This window comes from Pyrus communis, chromosome 8 (assembly GCF_041283825.1).
Source record: "Pyrus communis isolate YQ-2024b chromosome 8, ASM4128382v1, whole genome shotgun sequence".
Classification (NCBI taxonomy): Eukaryota; Viridiplantae; Streptophyta; class Magnoliopsida; order Rosales; family Rosaceae; genus Pyrus; species Pyrus communis.
In genome coordinates this window covers 3,741,383-3,762,263 of record NC_142572.1, presented here as the reverse complement: position 1 = coordinate 3,762,263, position 20,881 = coordinate 3,741,383, and the positions used below count along the sequence as shown (strand labels likewise).

The window sequence follows — 20,881 nt, the reverse complement described above, 5'->3', positions numbered from 1 at the left end:
TTTGTCACATCATCATTTATCGGTTAAATTAACAGGTTTTTTTAACAGTCATTTGTAAGAAATTGATAAGATTAAAAGACGTATGATTTGAAATTGGACAAAAACTCGAGGAGATAAAATGTAGTTTATTCAAACAATAAAATGAAAAAAAAAAAAAAAAAATCCATGACTAATTGGACAAGATCCCAAACGTAAAGCCCACATTTGTTTGAGTGATGCTTAAACCCTAACAAGCCAGTACGCAATACGGAGTGCTCGCTTTCTCGGTGATTGCCTCTAACTCTCACTCCCTCACAGACCCCCCAACTCTCATTTCACACACGCTTACCCTCTGCTTTGCCATCCATGGCGTACATTTCTCTCTCTAAACCCCATCGATGGCGGCCTCGACCCTCCAATCCTCAGGCCTTCGCGCACCTCCGCCTCTTCAGCTCAGGGGAATCCGCCACCGGTGCCTCTGCTGCCGCAACCAAAGGCGTAGCCGCCACTGAAGCCGCAGCACCAACCGAAGCCGCATCCCCAACTCAAACCCATGTCCCAAAACCTAAGCAGCACCGTCCTCGAAACCCAGAGAAGACAGAGGACATAATCTGCAGAATGATGGCGAATCGGGCCTGGACGACCCGGTTACAGAACTCGATCCGGAACTTGGTACCCGAATTCGACCACAACCTAGTGTGGAACGTCTTGCACGGCACTCGGAACTGGGAGCATGCCCTCCAATTCTTCAGGTGGGTCGAGCGGTCCGGGTTGTTCAAGCACGACCGGGAGACCCATTTGAAGATTATTGAGATTCTGGGCCGGAATTTGAAGCTCAATCATGCCCGGTGTATCCTTCTGGACATGCCGAAAAAAGGTGAGCAGCTCGATGAGGACCTCTTCCTTGCGCTCATTGATGGCTACGGCAAGGCCGGATACGGTAAGGCTGGCATTATTCAAGAATCTGTCAAATTGTTTGATAGTATGAAGGAATTGGGTGTGCAGAGAAGTCTCAAGTCCTACGAGGCTCTCTTTAAGGCCATTATGCGCCGTGGCCGGTATACGATGGCCAAGAGGTATTTTAATGCAATGCTGAGTGAGGGAATAGAGCCCAATAGGCATACTTATAATGTTATGATTTGGGGTTTCTTTTTGAGCAAGAGGTTAGAGACCGCCAAGCGGTTTTACGAGGATATGAAAAGTAGAGGAATTTTGCCTGACCTTGTTACGTATAACACTATGATTCACGGGTACAATCGGTTTAAGATGATGGATGAGGCAGAGCAGTTGTTTGTAGAGTTGAAGGGGAGGAATTTAGAACCTAATGTGATATGCTATACTACCATGATTAAAGGGTATGTTGATGTTGGGAAAGTTGATGATGCATTGAGGTTGTTTCAAGAGATGAAGTCTTTTGGTATTAAACCGAATGCTGTCACATTTTCGACTCTATTGCCGGGGCTTTGTGAGGCAGAGAAAAAGGATGAAGCTGTGAACATGTTGAAGGAGATGGTTCAGAGGTATATTGCTCCGAAGGATAATTCAATCTTTGAGAAATTGCTATCATTGATGTGCAAGTCTGGGGATTTGGATGCAGCTGCTGATGTCCTCAAGGCAATGATTCGGCTGAGCATTCCCACTGAGCCTGGTCATTATGGTATCCTGATTGAGAACTTTTGCAAGGCCGGGGTTTATGATCGAGCAATCAATCTGCTGGATAAGCTTATTGAGAAAGAAATTATTATGAGGCCCCAGAGTTCTATCGAGTTGGAGGCTAGTGCTTATAACCCAATGATTGAGTATTTGTGTAACCATGGGCAGACTGAGAAAGCTGAAGTTTTTTTCCGGCAGTTGATGAAAAAGGGTGTTCAGGATTCAGTTGCCTTCAATAATTTGATGTGCGGACATGCGAAAGAAGGAAATTCTGATTCTGCTTTTGAGATTTTAAGGATCATGGGTAGGAGAGGGGTCCCTGGAGAAGCAGATTCTTACAGGTTACTCATTAGCAGCTACTTGAGTAAAGGTGAACCAGCTGATGCTAAAACAGCTTTGGACAGCATGCTTGAAGGCGGGCATATTCCAGAGGCATCACTGTTCAGGTCAGTGATGGAGAGTCTATTTGAAGACGGGAGGGTTCAAACTGCAAGCCGAGTAATGAAAAGTATGGTAGAGAAGGGGGTGAAGGAGAACATGGATTTGGTTGCCAAGATTTTGGAAACCCTCTTTATGAGAGGTCATGTTGAGGAAGCACTGGGACGAATCGATCTACTTATGCAAAGCAGGTGTACGCCTCAGTTTGATAGCCTTTTATCTGTTCTTGCTGAGAAAGGGAAAACAATTGCAGCCCTCAAGCTGTTAGATTTTTGCCTCGAGAGAGATTGCAATGTGGATTTCTCAAGCTATGACAAGGTGTTGGATGCTCTCTTAGAAGCAGGGAAAACTCTTAATGCATACTCAATATTGTGTAAAATAATGGAGAAAGGAGGGGTCTCCGACTGGTGTAGCTCCAAGGATTTGATTAAGAGCCTAAATCAAGAGGGTAACACGAAACAAGCAGATATCCTCTCCAGAATGATAAAGGGAGGGGATAAAAGTGGTCAGAGCAAAAAAGGAAATAAAGAAGCTGTTCTTGCGTCGTGATTTGGCATGTCTCCATAAGCAAGTTGTGCAGGAACTAGAAGGAGATGCCCATTGAACTTGTTAATTTCCACGTTGGCTCCTGTGACAGGTGCTCTGCATTCAGGAACGACAGGAGTGACAGTGCTTAGTCGAAGTTGTACTAAGCCGGATTAGATATTTAGCATGTAGAGTAATTTGGGAGCTTCCTCATACTTCCTTGAATTCATATTCCAGCGATCTACTTGTTTGGTCGTTTCTCCTAAAGATTTTGGTTAGTCGATATTTTCCTCTCTTTTTTTCCACCCGTTTCGTTGCCACATTGTTGGTTGCAACAATGTTTTGCGCCTTGGAAGTTGAAAGTTTTGTTACCAAATTCAAATAACACAGGTTCTGTCTCTACGCTCAAATCTGCGGTGACATTGTATTGGGAAGTTATTTATCCCTTTTGCTTTTTTTGGAGGGCAAAGAATGATCGGTTCTAAAGACCTAAATAATCATATTCCGCTATCCTTTATTGTTTACTTGTTTCATCTCTTCCATTGTGAATGCATATATTTAAATTTCGATCGATCTTCTTCTCGCAGTTGAGTCGGGATTCGGAATTAATTTCTGGCTACCGCTGATTTGAAACAGAGAATTTGAGACCTTGATTAACGTCTATGTCACGGTCGAAAGCAAAGGACTCGGCAGCGAGATGGTCGTCATGATCGAATAATTCGTTTGAAACTTGAACAATGTTGTCGTCAGTTCTTACATCGTTTTTGGGAGGATGGGCAGGACGAGGGCTTGAAGATTGTTGGATGCTCAACTTCTTTGTCTTCCTCGGAGAAAGTTAGTTCCACCTTAAAACCAAGCGGAAATATGGAGAGTAACTCAACATTCTTCATCGTCTTCATCATAACGCTCAAGAGATTTCTTTGCTTTTCAGAATTAGGAGTAGCGACGAACTCGTTGGACTTGGGAAGTTTGTGTCTAGGAGATAACTCAATTTCTTCAACTAAATTACCATCTAAGTGATTTACTTGACATGTAAACAGAAGACAAGCAAACTGTTGGATCACTTGAAGAACAAGGCTAATATCTTTTTTCAACAGATATTACTCGCAGCTGTCTCACTGCAATTGATCGAAGTAGCGCTTTCAATTCTCTAAATTCATATATATATATATATATATATATATATATATATATATATATATTTATATCTTGCCGAGACGCTAATCTTTCCTAATCTTTCTTGGTTCTTGTGTGGCCTGTAATCTGTAGGTTTACCGATTAAATTAGTTTTAAATTATTACAAATGTGTGTATAATTTCTCTTTTTGTGGACAACATTCCTCTCTCTTCAAGGTTTCCTCTTTTGTTTTTGCCTTCTAGGCTTCTTGAAAAATACCTTCACGCCAGGAATGGGTTCCATCGGAGTGTTGTACTGGCGAAAGGAAACATTACCCAAAGTTTGACCGGGAGGCATCGATTTGTGTCAGTATCATGGTATTGGGCGGTTGTGTTCCAGTTTCGATTTTCCCACATGCTAGCTTAACAGGTCGTTTCATGTAAACCTGTTAAGAGAAAAACAGATTGCATTAAAACCACCTGAAAACGATGAGTGACTACACAATTCAACATGGAGCTCAACTTGAATAGTGTAATGCAACGCAGGAACACACCATCACCATCCAAAATTGACACGAATTTACATCATTGACAAAAACCATCCATCCATCCATAGTTCCAAAGCATTCATTAGGTCTAAATTTACATCACAAGCTTTACAGGATACTCTAATCTTCTTCTCCCCCTAGATCTTAATGTCACCCTCCTCTTTGCTTACGACCTGTTTTCCCTTGCATCCATCTGTTTCAATGGCAAGATCTGTCTGCTTCTCACTTGCGCTTCGGTTTTCACAATCATCAACTACAGATGGGTCACTGGCTCCTACATTAACAGATGAACGCGGAAGCTCATTATCTTTTGCACTTTTTCTCTCTTCAGCTTGTACACCTGTGACAGCACTATCGGTCTCATCACTTTCAATCTTCAGAGTATCAACAGGTTTTTCAGCATCAGTTGATAAATTTTTTGACTCAGCTTTCTGGTCAGGTGAATCCCTTTTATCCTTTTGACCTTGGTCATTCGGTCCATCCCTAGAGATAACTGCTCCATCTTGGACCTGCTCAGCATCCAGGTTACAGCTAACGCCATTGGTCTGTCTGGATAACATTGCGTCTTTAGTTGGAGTGTGCTGACTTGCCTGAGGAAGAACTTTTGAAGACCGAGGGCGTGTGGTGCTAGGTGTGGCAGCAGTGGATGAAGGGGTCGAAAGTGGCGTAGCAACCGAGCTGCTACGCAGTATATGTACATTAGGAGGAAGTTCTGAGTGGGTAGACATGCCACCAGGTTTAACTGATTGGGTAGAAGAACCAACTGTAGGCATGATATGGACAGCATTCTTTGCCTGAGCAGCCTTGAGAAGTGATGCAGCATCCGAAGGAAAAGCAATGCGTGCCCCAGCAGCAACCGCAGCGGCTCTTACCATACTATCAGTAAGCTTCGGTATAGTTTTTTTGGCGATCACTGGAGCTTTTGTCGTGGAACCTGACAATCCCATTTGATATGTTTTCGCTGGGTTAAGGCCTTCCTGGGACTGCGGTTTTGCTTCAGCTTTCACTGGGTTAAGGCCTTTTTGGGACTGGAGTTTAGCTTCAGCAGTAGTAAAATGCAGAGAGTTACTAGTTGCATTTGTTCCAGCAAGCTTGCTGTGTGTACTTGTCCCAGCTGTTTACATGAATACTGTTAGTTATATATTGACATCCTACTAAATAAATTACACAAAAATGTCAATTAAAATCATAGAGATAAGAAACCAATCAAAACGTTCACAATTGTTTCAGTAAATAAGATGCCAAAAATCACCCCTTAATGAAAGAGGCAATGCATGATGCATCCACGGAAAAACCAAGACTTCGAAAAAGGGGGTTGAAGACAATCCCAACAATAGAACAGTGATCAATAGATAATGCAGCAGCTAAAATATTGAAACTGCTCAACAGATTATGCACATCCATAATCCAAAGTAAAAAGATAGTCTTTGTTGGCATTAAGAAAGACGATGAAGTATTATAATATTATATGACTTTCTAAAGGCCTGTAGTATACCATGCGGTAAAAATAAAATGTATACATGTTTCCCTCAACTCTAACAGGACTTGCTAGTGAGAACAAAAGAAGTTCAGATGGAACTCGAGGGTCCCTTGAAAGTATGCAGGATTTCTGGAAGCAACATAAGATTTATATGTACTTTCCTGTAATCTAAGAACAGTACAGATGGGAGAGAAAATCACCAGTGCCAATTGTATTAGCTGTTATGTTAGGCATATTCAGGGCTATGGACAATGAATGACGAGCTGCCAACTGTGCTTCTGAAAGTTTACTTGAGCTGCCTCCAACATTCAAGTCTACATTGTTCTTCCTAATATTTTTCCACCTCTGTAATATAAACCCAAATAATTAGTAGGAAAAAAAAGCATTAGTGCACATGTTTTTTTTTTTAAGATTTAAAGAAGAAACAAAATTTTATTGCAAAGAAACAATACATATATACAAGAGCAGACAAGAGGTCCGCAAAATCACAAGCAAAAACAGGATATATAGCAACATAGCCCTGAAACTTAGAAACTACGAAAACTCCACAAAACATTGGTGCACATTCATGCTTCCAATCAAAACCAAAAACATAAATAGTTGGACCACGTGCATAACTTGAAATGAACTGCCCACAACCTAAGCATAATTCACAAGATTTAACATAATATATTCATATATGGAAAACTAAAAATCCGTTGCCGGGATTTGAACCCGGGAAACCTGGGTAAAACCCAGACATCTAACCGAACTAGATGACAACAGAAACCTGATCAGTATTATTTACACATAGTTGCTAGATGTGCAATTACATCTATATGGTATCTACATAACTCCACCTTAGAAGAATCTTTAGTCTATGTTTTGATCACTTCAGCTTAACCTTGAAAATATACATAAATCAATTGCTGATAATAATTTATGAATTAACTCAATTAATTCAAAAAATCGTCAAATAATGTATGGCTTCAACCTGAGTTTTCAATAGCACATCGACACGAGCTACAAATGAAGTACAAAGTATAGCAAAGAAGTCGCACAATGTCAAACCTTTAATGATCACATAAAGGATGATGCATTTATGTAGAAAACATAATCAGACTATTAAGTGCGAGTAAAGGATGATATGTTTATCCAGTTCTTATTTCAATCTCCAACTCCACTACAATAGGACAACTAGACTATGAATTCCACAATATTAACAAAACTTTCCAATTACAAATACTCAAGTCCATTTACATCACTTTAAATGACAAAAGCCAAGGGATTTTCTTTTCCAAAGTTAAAAAAATAAATAAAAGGACCAGAGCCAAGGGATAATTCAAACTCTAGGTCATCTTCTGGAGATTTATTTATTTATTTTTTTCATAAAAAAAAAGTAAGGAAAAGGAACCTCAAATAAATAAGAATGCCAATTAATTAATTCCCCTCGGATACGAAGGGCATTGACAGAGTGATTAATAGCCCATAAACCAGATAACAATCCCACTTTGACTACAAGGCAAGTTGGGAAAATAATATAAACGGGTAAAAGTCAACAGTTTTAGAGACTCTAAACTTTTCTTTTTTTTTTAATATAAATTTAAGTCATTTAGAGTAATTGGCATTAAACTCTACATCTCTTTATGTTAGCTCATTTCTTTCTTAGATGTCATTTATGCTTCAGTCTATTTTTAAAAGTCGTTTCTCAGTTAGTTTCAAGTACTTTTGGAAGTCATTTGGTGCCCAGTAAACCATAACATAAGCATCATGTTTATGTTGTTCAATTCTCTAAACTTCAGGAGGTTTACTAATAAATTTATGTGATTTCAACCATCAACAAACCATAATCATAAGCATCATGCTCATGTTGTCCTGCATGACATGGTGCATTTGTATTTTTTTTGGAGAGGAATTCTTGTTGCCTCTTTAGATGCATCAAATTACAAATAGACATGGGAAAGACTAACGAACCAAAACATGAAAAGAGTCAAAGGACATAATAAATGCAAAAACAAAATGTAAGTCTTGAGAACCAGTTGTGGTGACAGGAGAAAAAAAACCTGAGCTAGCTGACTAGGTGTTCTGTCCCCTTTGAAATCTCCTCGTAAGATATTTGCCCAATTTCCTTCACCATATTTCTGCACAGCAGCAATCAGCTCCAAATCCTCAGCCTCAGACCACTTCTTTCTTCTCTTTCGAGGAGCCATGCCATTTCCTAATGCATCATCTCCTTCAGCAGTTTCCACTGTAGTTGTTGTCACAGGAAGGGAATTTTTCAAAACAGAAACCGGAACTGTAATGTTCTTCCCTTGCATTGAACATGTTGGTTGTAAATTTTGTTGAGATCTAGATGACTGATTGGGTAAATTCATGGACAACAAACCCTCAACAGTTAAGCCATTTTGATGACTTGAGTCACTTGATAAACCTGATGAAATTAGAACCTGTCCAAGAAAATAAACCATTTCAACAAGATAAGCTAGCTGGATCTTTAAATCAGTAAGGTAGAAATAATCGAGAAATTGTTCAAATTTATAAACATGTGGCCCACAACATGTAAACTGTGATATTTTTTATAGGAGACAAATTCATTAAAGAGGGGGAAAAAAGTAGTACAAAAACTGTGGAGATTAAGACAGCACCAACCGCCTTCAAAACCTCAGAGTTCTCGCAAAGAAACAAAACTCATAATAAACAGATGATAGAATTTATTATGCCAGAAAATTGCAAACGAAGAATTAACCCTAAACTTTGAAACAATAAAAGCCACTAGAGATGCCCAAAAATGAACCTTCATCTCCAACAAAATTCTACAAAAAATAACAATCACCAGATTCTCACAAAATAAAGCCAACACTTATAAAGGCACACCAAGAACAACTTGTAAACCATGATAAGGTACCTAGACAATCGAAAAGTCCACATAATATTTCATGTTCTCTCTACTTGGCTCCTTGGCATGGACCAGAAGTTGGGACACACTGGATTTCTGTTGAAATCTATGCAGACTCTAAACTACTTACAGCTGATATAAGGCCAGCTTCACATAGAAACTGCAAAAGCAATAACTTGTGTGAAACTAGGCATACCCAGGTCACAGCATGGTCAACTGACATTGGAGTTCCTATGGTCAACTGACATTGGAGTTCCTATGTGCTCATTCTACCATTCTGCTTGCCCATTGGCGGAGCGCACATTACTTGACCCAATGATGCAAAAGCAGTTGCTTGGTCGGACAAAATTCATCAATATAGCCAGACATGAAAGAAAGTTTTACAATCTCAAAAAAAACCTTGTCGGTCCAAAAATAATTCCATAGTAAATGGTCGCAATATCAGTATTATATATTTTAAACAAGTTCATTGCTTGACATGAGCCATAATAAGAAGCCTGTTTTGAAGTTCCTAATATTCGTTGCAGTGCTGGGCATTTTAAGTGGACCTTTGATTTAATTTGTTTGGAACTTAGGAATCTAAGGCATATTCCTACTCCTACTAGGAAAAGGAAAAGGTAAACAAGTGTAAAACCACCTTAACGTAGTATCCATGTTCCAGGACAACCTTTAGATGTTGATAACATGCTTTCTCATCTATATATTAAGAGCTCAGGTGAAATATACCTATACAATACTGGAACTAGAAACAATACAAGGAGAATTTATAAAGAACCAGAACAGCATTTTGGAAGTTCATGCAATCAGAAAAGTGGCTTCAGCAGGGAACTAGAAGGCTCTATTTGGGTGGACAATGTGAAAGAAAGAATTTGGATTTGAGAACAGGGCTAATTTGCTATGAAAACTAAAAAGGAAAAGGTTGCCTGTATTTGAAATAGTTACACTCCATTCAAGGATTGACCTGGATGGTCAGAAGTAATAAACCTTGAAGCAAATCATTGATTAAGTACGCAATCATTTATATACCTTCACACATGCCGTAGCTTCTGTTGAAGCTTCAGCACTAACAGCAGGATGAGCTTCCACTTCATATTCTAAATCACTATCATCATCCTGCCAGAGAAATTACATCACTCAGAATATGGAAAAAGAAAATGCACTTGTTTCCTGCCAGTTATAATGAGTGGGGAACAGATAATATTCTTCACCGTGACTCAAGTAGCTTGCAAGAAAATGCAGCACAATCTAACCTCAGCAAGAAATTTGTTAATTAGCTAACACAATTTGAATACATTTCCATGAAAGTTACCCATCTACGCTCATTATAAATTTTCAAATTCACTTTGGAAATATAAACAATTACCATGCAGGAAACCGGTGACTTAAAACAGCACTTTAGATTTCTTTGTTCCTTTTTTTCTATTTTATTTGGTCGAATGAACTCTTTATAATTCATTCCAGTGGACTAATGGCAAGATTTCTATGATGTACATAATTCATATTCAAATTTCAAACAAACAGGCTGGAAAAATTAGTGATGTCACAATAAATATTCTTAATAAATTATCAGTCCATTTACTTGTAACCACCTCTAGATTGAGCGAGCTAGAGACTAACTTACCTCTCCATTTCGTACCATGTCCACAAATAACAGCCCTGGAAAGCAGAATGTACATCTAAGCTAACAGCAATTTGGTTATGGTAACTATAGAGATGGGGTCAATTTTTTAACTTTCTTTCCTTCTCACACACACCCAACCATTAGAATACCATTATACTCACCATCCCAGAAACCACATCATTTACCAAAAAATGAAAACCTAATACATTACATTGTTATCAACATACAACATTTGTGTAAAAGAGTAGAACAAACACCATATTCTATGGATGAAGAGGAAAGGGTGGGAAACAAACCAAAGGTTGAGCCCCATTGTCTAATTTGTCAAGCAGTGCTTCTCGATACGCTAAATGGCGCCAAAGCATCTGATACTCTCTGGCATTGGAAATTCCAGTTGAAGTCTTGGCCACCAACCGATTCCAATCAATCTTCCCCTCTGGCGAGTTGGCCACTTCCTGCAGCAGGCCCAGTACAGTTGTCGGCGCGTACCTGCCCATCAGAAATACAAAAATAAAAACCCCCACATTAATGAACCCAAATCACCAAATAACACAAAAATCCCAACATCCAAAAGTAAAAACACATCAACCCAATACTCAGAAATTCCCAATAGAACCAACTCATATTAAACCCATTACGCAGAAATTCCAAATACGAAAAACCCACATACACAAATACACACACAAATATACAAAATATTGAAATCGATGAGGGAGGGGAAACAGGTACCTTTGCAAGAGAGTGGCGGTATCTTCTTCGGTGATAGAGCCCTTCTTAGGTTCCTTGGTCTTCTCAACCATTGCTTTCGTTATGGTGAATTTCAATTCACATAATATGAAATACGAAAAGCCTAATCAGCCAAGGAAACCTCAGAAGCAAAAACCTCAGTGGTTTTGGGCAAAACCCTAAACCCTGAGAAGGGGTTTTAGACGCGGAGGAGAAAGAGAGAATAAGAGAAGGAGGGAAGGCGGAGGAAGCGGCGGAGCGTTGAAGAGCGGAAGGGAGGAAGGACGGAGGGGGAGGACTTGTAGTTTTAGACGAGGTTTAAGGAGAAACGGCTCTGCACTGACTTCTATCAGTATCTATCTACTCCACTCAGAACTCGAGAGCTGTATTTATCAAATATAGCAAAAAATTAATCCTTAATTTCAAAAATGTCATGTTTTATAAAATCTTTCAAATATATCCAGAATTTCATCTAAATAGATACAAATACCTTTAAATTTAACAATCAAATAAATTAAAGACTTTTTAGCCAAAATGATTCGTGACATTGACATAAATCCTTAATCTGATCGTTAACAATTAATGTTAATCAATAGTAGTGTTCTTGAATTTGTCTATCGTAAATCATTTTAGTCTTTCTTTGAATTTGTCAATCATGATCATTTTAGTTTTTTCGTGAAAAATCTGTCAATTGCTCTGTTAGTGTGACGACATGTGAATTAACTTTAAAAACTATTTTATATTTAAAACTAAAAATGATATTAGTAAGAAAAAAGGAGTTGAATGCATGATTGAAATTTTGCTGCTCCCACTTGCGGTAACCGCAACGACGCTCGATGTCGGTGATGAGGGGGTCGAAGGGGATAGGGTTGTCGTGGTGGAGTGTAGAAGCGAAGATGAAGTTGGACCAGAGCTTAAAGCAACAGTAGCTAGAAAGCCTTTAATTTATTTAATTGTTAAATTTGAGGGTGTTTATGTCTATTTAAGTAAACTTTTGTATATAAATTAAGAATTAATTTTTGACTATATTTGATAAATACTCGTGCTTTGGACTGAAAATTACTCTCCGTTTTTTTTTTTTTTAAATATGTAACCCTTTATTTTTTGTTGTTGTTTTTCTTAATATTAATTAAAATTTTAATTCTGCCTCTCTATGCAAATTTTTAATTTGAGTATCTAAGGATAGAAATTTAACCATTTCATGAAAAAAAGTTTTTTTTTTCTTTTTCTTTTTCTTTTTTTTAAAAGGGAGACAACGAGTTGTAAGTCACGGTTATCCATCCCTTTCGAGGGTCGGGAAGATTCACATAGGCATTTCAGCCTCCCTTTGGCATAAGTTTAGCTTTTACACCAGCAGCGGATTTCAAACCTAAGACCTCCACATATTTTTTGTACTGGTTAAAGGAAGCCTCGCAGTCCGTTCTTTATCACTGAGCCATCAGCTCGTGGTTAGTTTTTTTTTTTTTTTTTTTTTTTTTTTTTGAACATATACTTTTTACGTTAAGGGGTGGGAGAGTGAGCTAAGAGTCACAATGAGCTAGCAATAATATGGTTCAAATTTGCCTTTAGCGAGAATAGAACCTAAGACCTCTCATCACATTATTGCTAACTCATTATGATGCTTAACTCACTTCTCCAGCCCTTTAGTGTAAAAAAATATCGTTTGTAAAGTAACATAGGAAGAAAAGAAAATTCAATGGAAAAAAAATTAGAAAAAAAATAGAAAAGGATACGATCGGTAGTAACAAACCGATTCTTCAGAAGAATTATCCCTAGTACGGTAGCGACTTACCCTCCTTCCAATCACTAGCTTCAGACCGATCCATTTTTTTCAATTTTTGTTTATTTAGGTTTTTTTAAAACCATTTTGCTAATGTTTCTTTTATTTCTTTTACCATAACAACAAATTATCATACTTATGTTTTTCAAAATATATTTTTCCGTGCAAAATTTATTATAATTAATATTTAAACACTTATAATCAACAATTTAAAACCTAAATTTAAATATATTTGAATATAATAGTGGTTACTCAAATAAAGTAACGTATGAAGAAAAAGCTCAAAGAAAAAACAAAAAAACAGAAAATAAATAAATAAATCAGAATAGGGAAATATCGGTCCCACGCTACCGATCCTTGCTCAGTCATACTTAAATTATCGTTCAATCTATTTATTTTCACCTTCGCCTCACCGTGATGTTTTGGAAATTAAGGTAAGGCTTTTTGTTAGGATTCTTAAGGGTAGAACCCCATTTGACAATATTTTGGACCGCACTAACATATTTTTCACTTATTTTTTTTAGTTTTCGACTTAAATATCCTACTAAACAAACAATTATTGCTCAATGATCATAAAACTGCTTTCAAATGCGTTATAAAAGTTTTCCTTAATGCTAACATAAATATTTTGCAAAAAATAACAAATTTGCATTTTTGTCAAAAAATGTGGGTTAACACTCATGATTTTTATTCGGTTTTGCAAATTCGTACATATATTGTCATTCAAACAATTTATTTTCACCATTGCCTCACTGTGAAGTTTTGAAAATTAAAATAAGACTTTCTGTTGATAGTCTTGAGGTTGGAACCTCATTTTAACAATGTTTTGGGCCTCATTACTATATTTTTCACTTAATATCTTAGTTTTTGGTTTAAATATTATACTAAAATATAAATATATTACTTGGTAAACTGTAAAATCTCTTCCAACTGTCTTATAAAGTTTTCCTTAATGCTCACGGAAAATACTTCACGAAAATATAAAATTTGCATTTTTTCCAAAAAAAACGTGGGTGTTTAGGCTGCCATAACGCACAGAAAGCAAGACGGGCTCCATTCACCGAAAACGTGACGATCTTTTGGCACCCAAAATGGGTTTGGATCCATTGTGTAAACTGACGTCGCTCGGGGCACAAAAACGAGACACACAAAACAAGGCAGTTTGGCGCACGAAAAATGAGAATATAAATCTAAATGTAAAGGCATTCAAATCTACATAAAGGAAGAAAAGAAAATTCAATGAAAAAAGAAAAAAGAAGAAAATAAATAAATAAAATAGAAAAAGATACGATCGGTATTTGGATACCGATTATACATAGAACTGTTGCTAGTGAGGTAACGACTTCTTTCAGTACCATTTGCTAGCTTCATACCGATCGTTCCTTTTCAAATTTTTTTTTTTATGCTAATGTTTCTTTTATTTCTCTTACCATAACAATAAATTATCATACTCATGTTCTTCAAAATATATTTTTCCATGCAAAATCTATTATAATTCATATTTAAACACTTATACTTAGCAATTTAAAACCTAATTTTAAAGATATTTGAATTTAATAGTGGTTACTCAAATAAAGTAACATATGAAGAAAAAGCTCAAAGGAAAAAAAAGCAGAAAATAAATACATAAATTGGAATAGGAAATGGTCTGTACCACGCTACCGATCATCGTCGAGTCGTACTTAAATTATTGTTTAATCTGTTTATTTCACTTTTGCCTCTTCGTGAAGTTTTGGAATTTAAGGTAACACTTTCCCTTGGAATTCTTGAGGGTAGAACCCCGTTTGACAATATTTTGGGGCTCATTACTATATTTTTCACTTATTTTTTTTAGTTTTCGGCTTAAATATTCTACTAAATAGACTTTTATTGTTCAATAAATCATAAAACTGCTTCCAAATGTGTTATAAAGTTTTCTTTAATGCTCACGGAAAATATTTTGTAAAAATAAAAAATTTGCATTTATGACAAAAACTCACGATTTTTAGTTGATATTGCAAATTTGTACATAAATCGTCATTCAAACTATTTATTTTCATCTTCGCTTCACGGAAGTTTTGAAAATTAATATAAGACTTTCCATGGATATTCTTGAGGGTGGAACCCATTTTAACAATGTTTTGGGCCTCATTACTATATTTTTCATTAATTTTTGTAGTTTTCGGCTTAAATATTATAGTAAATATACATTTGTTGCTCGGTAAACCATAAATGTGACAATCCGTCCCAAACTTTACGATTTTATTAATTTTAAATGAGTGAATTGACGAAAATGCCTTGAGGTGAGATTGTTGACTTTTATTGACCGTCTCTCCGTGACGTGTACAAGCTACTATTGTATCGTATTCTTGAAGTACTCGACGATACGAACACGTATGCATAAACATAACGTAATTTGGAGCTATAATGAAGGAGCTATTAACGAACGAAGTTATGGGCAAAATGGTCATTTGACCATAATCTATAATGCTTCATAAAATTTGGAAGTGACACATGCATGACTGTGATGGAGAAAAGAAAAGGATAGATGGTTGGAATTGAAAGGAAAAAAGAAAAAAGAAAAAAAAAAGAGAAATGAGGGATTGGGGGCTGCCCAATCAGAAATAAAGGAGGGAGTGGTAGGACAATCGGAAGGAAAGAAGGGAGATAAAGGAGAGAGGTGAGGAACACCCAAATCGGACCCAACCTGTTTCCAACCGTGACCCGGTTTGATTTTCAGCCAATTTCCACCATTTTTCAGGTGAAATTCACCCAACCATCACTTGCAATCACCACCATACTTCTTCTCCTTCATTTTTCATCCAAGATTCGACGGAAATTGGGCCAATTTCGTGGCGTTTAGTGACGGTGACACCGACGGTTTCTTGGCGGCGATCCATCGATCCAGTGAGTTGCACCATCCATCACGACCCTTAATCAACTCCATTTGGAACCAAGAACAAGACCTAACCAGTTGTAGGGGCGTCAGAACACCAAGGAAGAAGAATCAAAGCTCACCCATTCTAGGGTTTTTCAGCGAGTTCAAGGGAAATTGGAGCTTTTCTTGGCCAAATTGGACTTGGCCATAGGTATAAAATTTGCTCTACTCATTGAGATCTTCATTTATATGAAATTTGGTAATTTTTGGAATTAGTTGATTTTTCCAGCGAGTCGGGGCGGCCAGCCGCCGAGTGCGGCGGCGCGTGGGCCAAGACCCCACATGACCATTCTAGGCTAATTTGATGCTCCGATTCCATAATTAACATCCATTTAGTGAAATCCTGATGTTTTAATATAGTTTCGTAGTGGACCGCCTCGCTACTTGATTATTATATGAATGGACGATCCGACCGTTGGATTGGCACCAAACTTTAATACGTGATAGTATGTAATATTTTTGGACATTAGGAACTTACGGATTGGGAATCCGATGTACGGATCTTTCCAAATTGAATTTCTAAAGTTTGTAAAATCCAATGTTGACCGCCACTTGAATTTGCCATTGGCGGAGATCCAACCGTTGGATCGTAAAGCAGTTTTATTATGTTGTTCTAGAAGCATAGTGTGGACTTTGGGAAGTTACAGATTGAAAATCCATGGGCAAATGTTCCAGATTGACTTGCGTAGGGCTGTGGACCTCACCTTTGATAGAGACTTGACTTTTGTAAAATTTGACACGGACCCTCATTAGCGTAATTCGATGCGCTGATTCCGAATCCGCCATTTGTTTTTCAAAATTCGGCCATTTTAGGATAGTTCCTTTATTAGCCGTACTTTGTACGAAAACGCATAATTTCATTAGCACGTTATATTTATCTAAATGGTTTCGTTTTTATGCGAAATGGATTGCAAGGACTCTTGATGCTATGAGGCGGGTTCGACTCGGCGACATGATCTGTGAGTGGGTCTTTTCTTTATATATATATATATATATATTGGTTAGTTTCCATATATATAAGCATTAATAAATTCTTTATGCGATTGCCATGATTAAATTAATGTTTATAAGAAATACCTTATTGTTGGGAAATGATGAAATAATCCTATGGGATGCACAAGTAAGCTTACTATAAGGAGATGCCTTGATTATATTTATGGTAATGAATAGTACGATATTGATTAGAATTGTTGAATGGCTATGGCATGACTATATTGATGTTATCTGCTCATCGTTTGCTGCACTGGTGTTGGTACTCGCCCGGGTCAGGGCCAGTCTTTCACGTGTATATGCACTTCGCACTGTATGCTCACTTTGGATTCATTGTAGGTGCCAGTCCTGTCATACAAGTTGCCATTGGCAACTTCGACTCGTATGTGCTGCATATAGCTCTAGTTTTCATGTGATTGTAGTACTAGAGCGTATATTATTATTACACCTAGTCCTATTCATGTCAGAATACCTCTGCATGAACTCATGTGTCAGCATATGTTGATGAGCACCCGATATGATATGTTGCTTATGTGAGATTTTGTGAGTATGGATGTTATGCCCTTATTTACGAGATATAGTGCCGTAATGAATTCTTGAGATTTTGCAGGCTACAGTAAGTATTTTCTTACTATACGTAGTATGTATATTTTGAAAACTATACTAGTTTTACAGCGAGGGGTTATAATGTTTTCAAAAAGGTTTTTATAAAGCTTCATTTTAAGGCCCACTCACCCTTATTTTTCGCCTCTCCAGGTTTTAGTAGCTGAGCTTTCATATCGACGAGGATTCTTGGCAAATCTTGGTGTAGACGATTACCTTCGATGGTATAATTCTCACCTTATCTTACTGTATTGTACTTATGCTCTGACATCACGTGTGAAATGGGTTCATTCCCACTCACATCGCACTCTTATATTTAGGCACTTCTAGGTTTAAATTTATTCACATTTTCCACTACACTACACTACACTTTATGGCTTCGTCACCTTCCAGGTGTCGGCCAACACAGCTCGATTCGGAGTCCAAGTGGGCATTCTGGGTCGGAGTGTGTCAGTAAATCTACTTCCAAATACCTTGTAAAAGTTCTCCTTAATGCTCATGGAAAATATTTCCTGAAAAAAAAAAATTCATTTTTGACATAAAAACTTGGGTTAACACTCACGTTTTTGCCATGTAGTGCTACAGTCTAGTGGTATTCCTTTTCAAGTGAGAGGTCTTAAGTTCGATCCTCACCAAAGGTAAAGTTGAACCACATTGTTATGGCAAGCCCATTGTAAGGCTTAGCCCACTCCCCCACTTAGTGTAGATACTATCGTTTGTTAAAAATAAAAAATAAAAAAAATAAACACTCATGGTTTTTAGCCAATTTTGCAAATTTGGACATAAATCATCGTTCAATCTATTTATTTGCACCTTCGCTTCACGTGAAGTTTTGAAAATTAAGGTAAGACATTCCGTGAATATTCTTGGGGGTGGAACCCTAATTTAACCATGTTTAGGGCCTCATAACTATATTTTTCACTTATTTTTTTTACTTTTCGGCTTAAATACTCTACTAAATATATATTTATTGCTCAATAAAATGTAAATTTGCTTCCAAATGTCTTATAAAATTTTCCTTAATACTCACGGAAAATAATTCGCGAAAATAAAAAAATTGCATTTTTCACAAAAAAACGTGGGTGTTAGGAGGGCTTGACGAACGCAAAACGAAGTGGACTCCGCGCACGTAGAACGAGGCAAACCCAGTCGTGCTTTAACCATCGTTCAATCTATCCATGAAGTTTTGAAAATTAAGGTAAAACATTCCGTGAGATTCTTGAGGGTAGAACCCCAGTTAGCAATGTTTTGAGCCTCACTACTATATTTTTCACTTAATTGCTTAGTTTTCATATTAAATATTCTACTAAATATACATTTATTGCTCAGTAAACCGTAAAACTGCTTCCAAATGCCTTATAAAGTTTTCTTCAATATTCATAGAAATATTTCCCAAAAATAAAAACTTTGAAATTTTAACAAAAAAACGTGCGTGTTAGGCAGGCTTGACGAATACAAAACGAGACGGACTCTACGCACGCAAAACAAGGCAAACTTGGGGGCACAGAAAGCGAGGCAAGCTTCTGGCATGCGAATGGAGGTTGGTTCTACACATGCAAAACGAGGCATGATTCTCGTGCAAACTGAGGTTGCTCAAGGCACGAAAAACGAGGCACATGCGGGCTGGCACATTGAAAACGAAGATATAAATCTAAATCTAAAGGTATTTGAATCTACATAAAGTAACATAGGAAGAAAAGAAAATTCAATGAAAAAAGAAAGTTATCGAAAGATCCAAACAAATTAGGTGTTTTGGTATCATGGTATTATTGTTGTAAAGTACAATAAGTCGTGGGTGTGATTTGATAGAAATTAGCAATTATCGCTAAATCCAAACGCTTGAAACACATTTTCCCTGCTGCCGTGCATTCACTTCCTTTTCCAAATATTTAAAAGAAGGCTTTATAGCCAAAATGGTCCATGAGATTTTCATAATTTCTCACTTTGGTCCTTGAGATTTAAAATCAATAGAAGTGATCTCTAAATTTGTCCACCATCAATAATTTTGGTCATTCCATGACAAATTATATTAAATAAGGACCAAAATGACAAAAATGCCCTCAATTTAATAAACAATGGGCCAAATGATTTGACAAAAATGAAGGGTATTTTTGTTAGATTTTTCATGGAAGGATCAAAATGGTTGATGGTGGACAAACTCAAGGACTACTTCTATTGATTTCAAATATCAGGGACCATTTTGGCTAAAAAACCTTAAAAGAATGTTCTGGGACCAGATTTATATCCCATCTTTTCTTAATTCCACACCACATTTTTACTAGAATTACAATTTTATAGGATATTTTAGGTTTGACTCACCCAAAGATAGTTTTGCAAAAATTTATATAAATTTTAAATTATTAAGACATTGAATATATACGAATGTACTACAAAGACACACTAATTTAATTCAACGGTCATATGGTTTTGAAGTTAAGTGATTTTTGGTAGACAAGATACTTGAGGTAAGATATAAAAGATAAACGGCCGAAGCAGTGAAATATAGTAAAGACTAGACCCTATAAAATTGCGTATTAAACGCGTGCGCCACCAAATCTTAACTTGTAAATATATATATATGTTTTTCTTTAATACAATATATATTTTCACCAAGAAGTGAAATTTTTGGCTAAGCGACACAAAAGTTCATTATAACAGATTAGTATCAAACTTGCAAATTTAAACCTAAGGCCTCTCCATATACACGTACTTACAAGTGGAGGTATATTTCATTTATATGTTTTAGAAATCACAAATGGGAAGTGTTATTGACACTCAAAAAATCTCATTCTACACTCCTCACAAGTGTATTTTTCTTTCTAAATATAGAAAGTTTGAAGTGTAGAATGAGAAATTTGAAGTGTTAATAACAATTCCCATCACTAATTTTCTTACCAAAATGTTTGAAATAAAATATGTTAGAATATAGAGTCCCCACACCTAGTCTTGGGTCCAATATAATTTAATACCCGATAAATTAATAACTTCGATAGTTAATAATTTTGGCCGATCCCAACTTAGGAATAACAAGCTAAATTGATACTTTGGTAAATTTATAAGATAATACATTATAAAAATTAATCATATACATCCCACGTGATATATAAATTAATAATTTCATAATTTATTTACTCCTTTAAGATGAGAAACCATTGTTGTTTGTATGATGTGTTGTGTTACAACAACTTTTGTCTATTTAAATAAGTTTTGCTTGATTAAATGTTCATAAAATGGAATAATATAACATATTGAAATGTGATCTACTTTTGAAAAAAATTAAGTAAATTTACAAATTTTATTTTGTTAAACAAATACATAAAATTATTAGTTCATAACACAAAAAACTAAATTCGATGTACAAATATATTTTATTTGCGTATATTAAAAGATTGTAACTAGCCCCAGGACCAAAAAAAGGAACTTGCACAAGAGGCATGCTAAACAACCATGACTTTGGCTTCTCACATAACTTGGGATTCTTAGAAAGATTTTTGAAACCTTTGAAAAAAAAATAAGGGGACTCGGAAATTAAACTCTGACGAGCCTAATAACGTGAACTTGTAACTAAATAAAATTGCATTAAAGTGAATGGTTGTATGAGCGCCCGCCACAATAAACCAAACTATAGTTT

General features: G+C 36.6%; 2 protein-coding genes across 2 annotated transcripts; one reads left to right on the top strand and one right to left on the bottom strand.

Moving 5' to 3' along the window:
• Window positions 1-205: 205 nt before the first annotated feature.
• Window positions 206-3,698, top strand: LOC137717836 (large ribosomal subunit protein mL102 (rPPR5)). Its single transcript, XM_068457322.2, has 2 exons — window positions 206-2,869; window positions 3,183-3,698. Exon 1 carries the CDS (start codon window positions 346-348, stop codon window positions 2,617-2,619), a length of 2,274 nt encoding a protein of 757 aa, XP_068313423.2. The 5' UTR covers window positions 206-345; the 3' UTR covers window positions 2,620-2,869; window positions 3,183-3,698.
• A 461-nt stretch (window positions 3,699-4,159) lies between these two features.
• On the bottom strand, window positions 4,160-11,331 carry LOC137718834 (uncharacterized). The gene is made up of 6 exons (XM_068458369.2): window positions 10,964-11,331; window positions 10,531-10,723; window positions 9,640-9,726; window positions 7,781-8,164; window positions 5,939-6,083; window positions 4,160-5,372 (listed from the first exon to the last, which is right to left on the bottom strand). The coding sequence occupies exons 1-6, from the start codon at window positions 11,032-11,034 to the stop codon at window positions 4,396-4,398; spliced, it is 1,857 nt and encodes a 618-aa protein (XP_068314470.2). The 5' UTR covers window positions 11,035-11,331; the 3' UTR covers window positions 4,160-4,395.
• Between the last annotated feature and the right edge of the window lie 9,550 nt (window positions 11,332-20,881).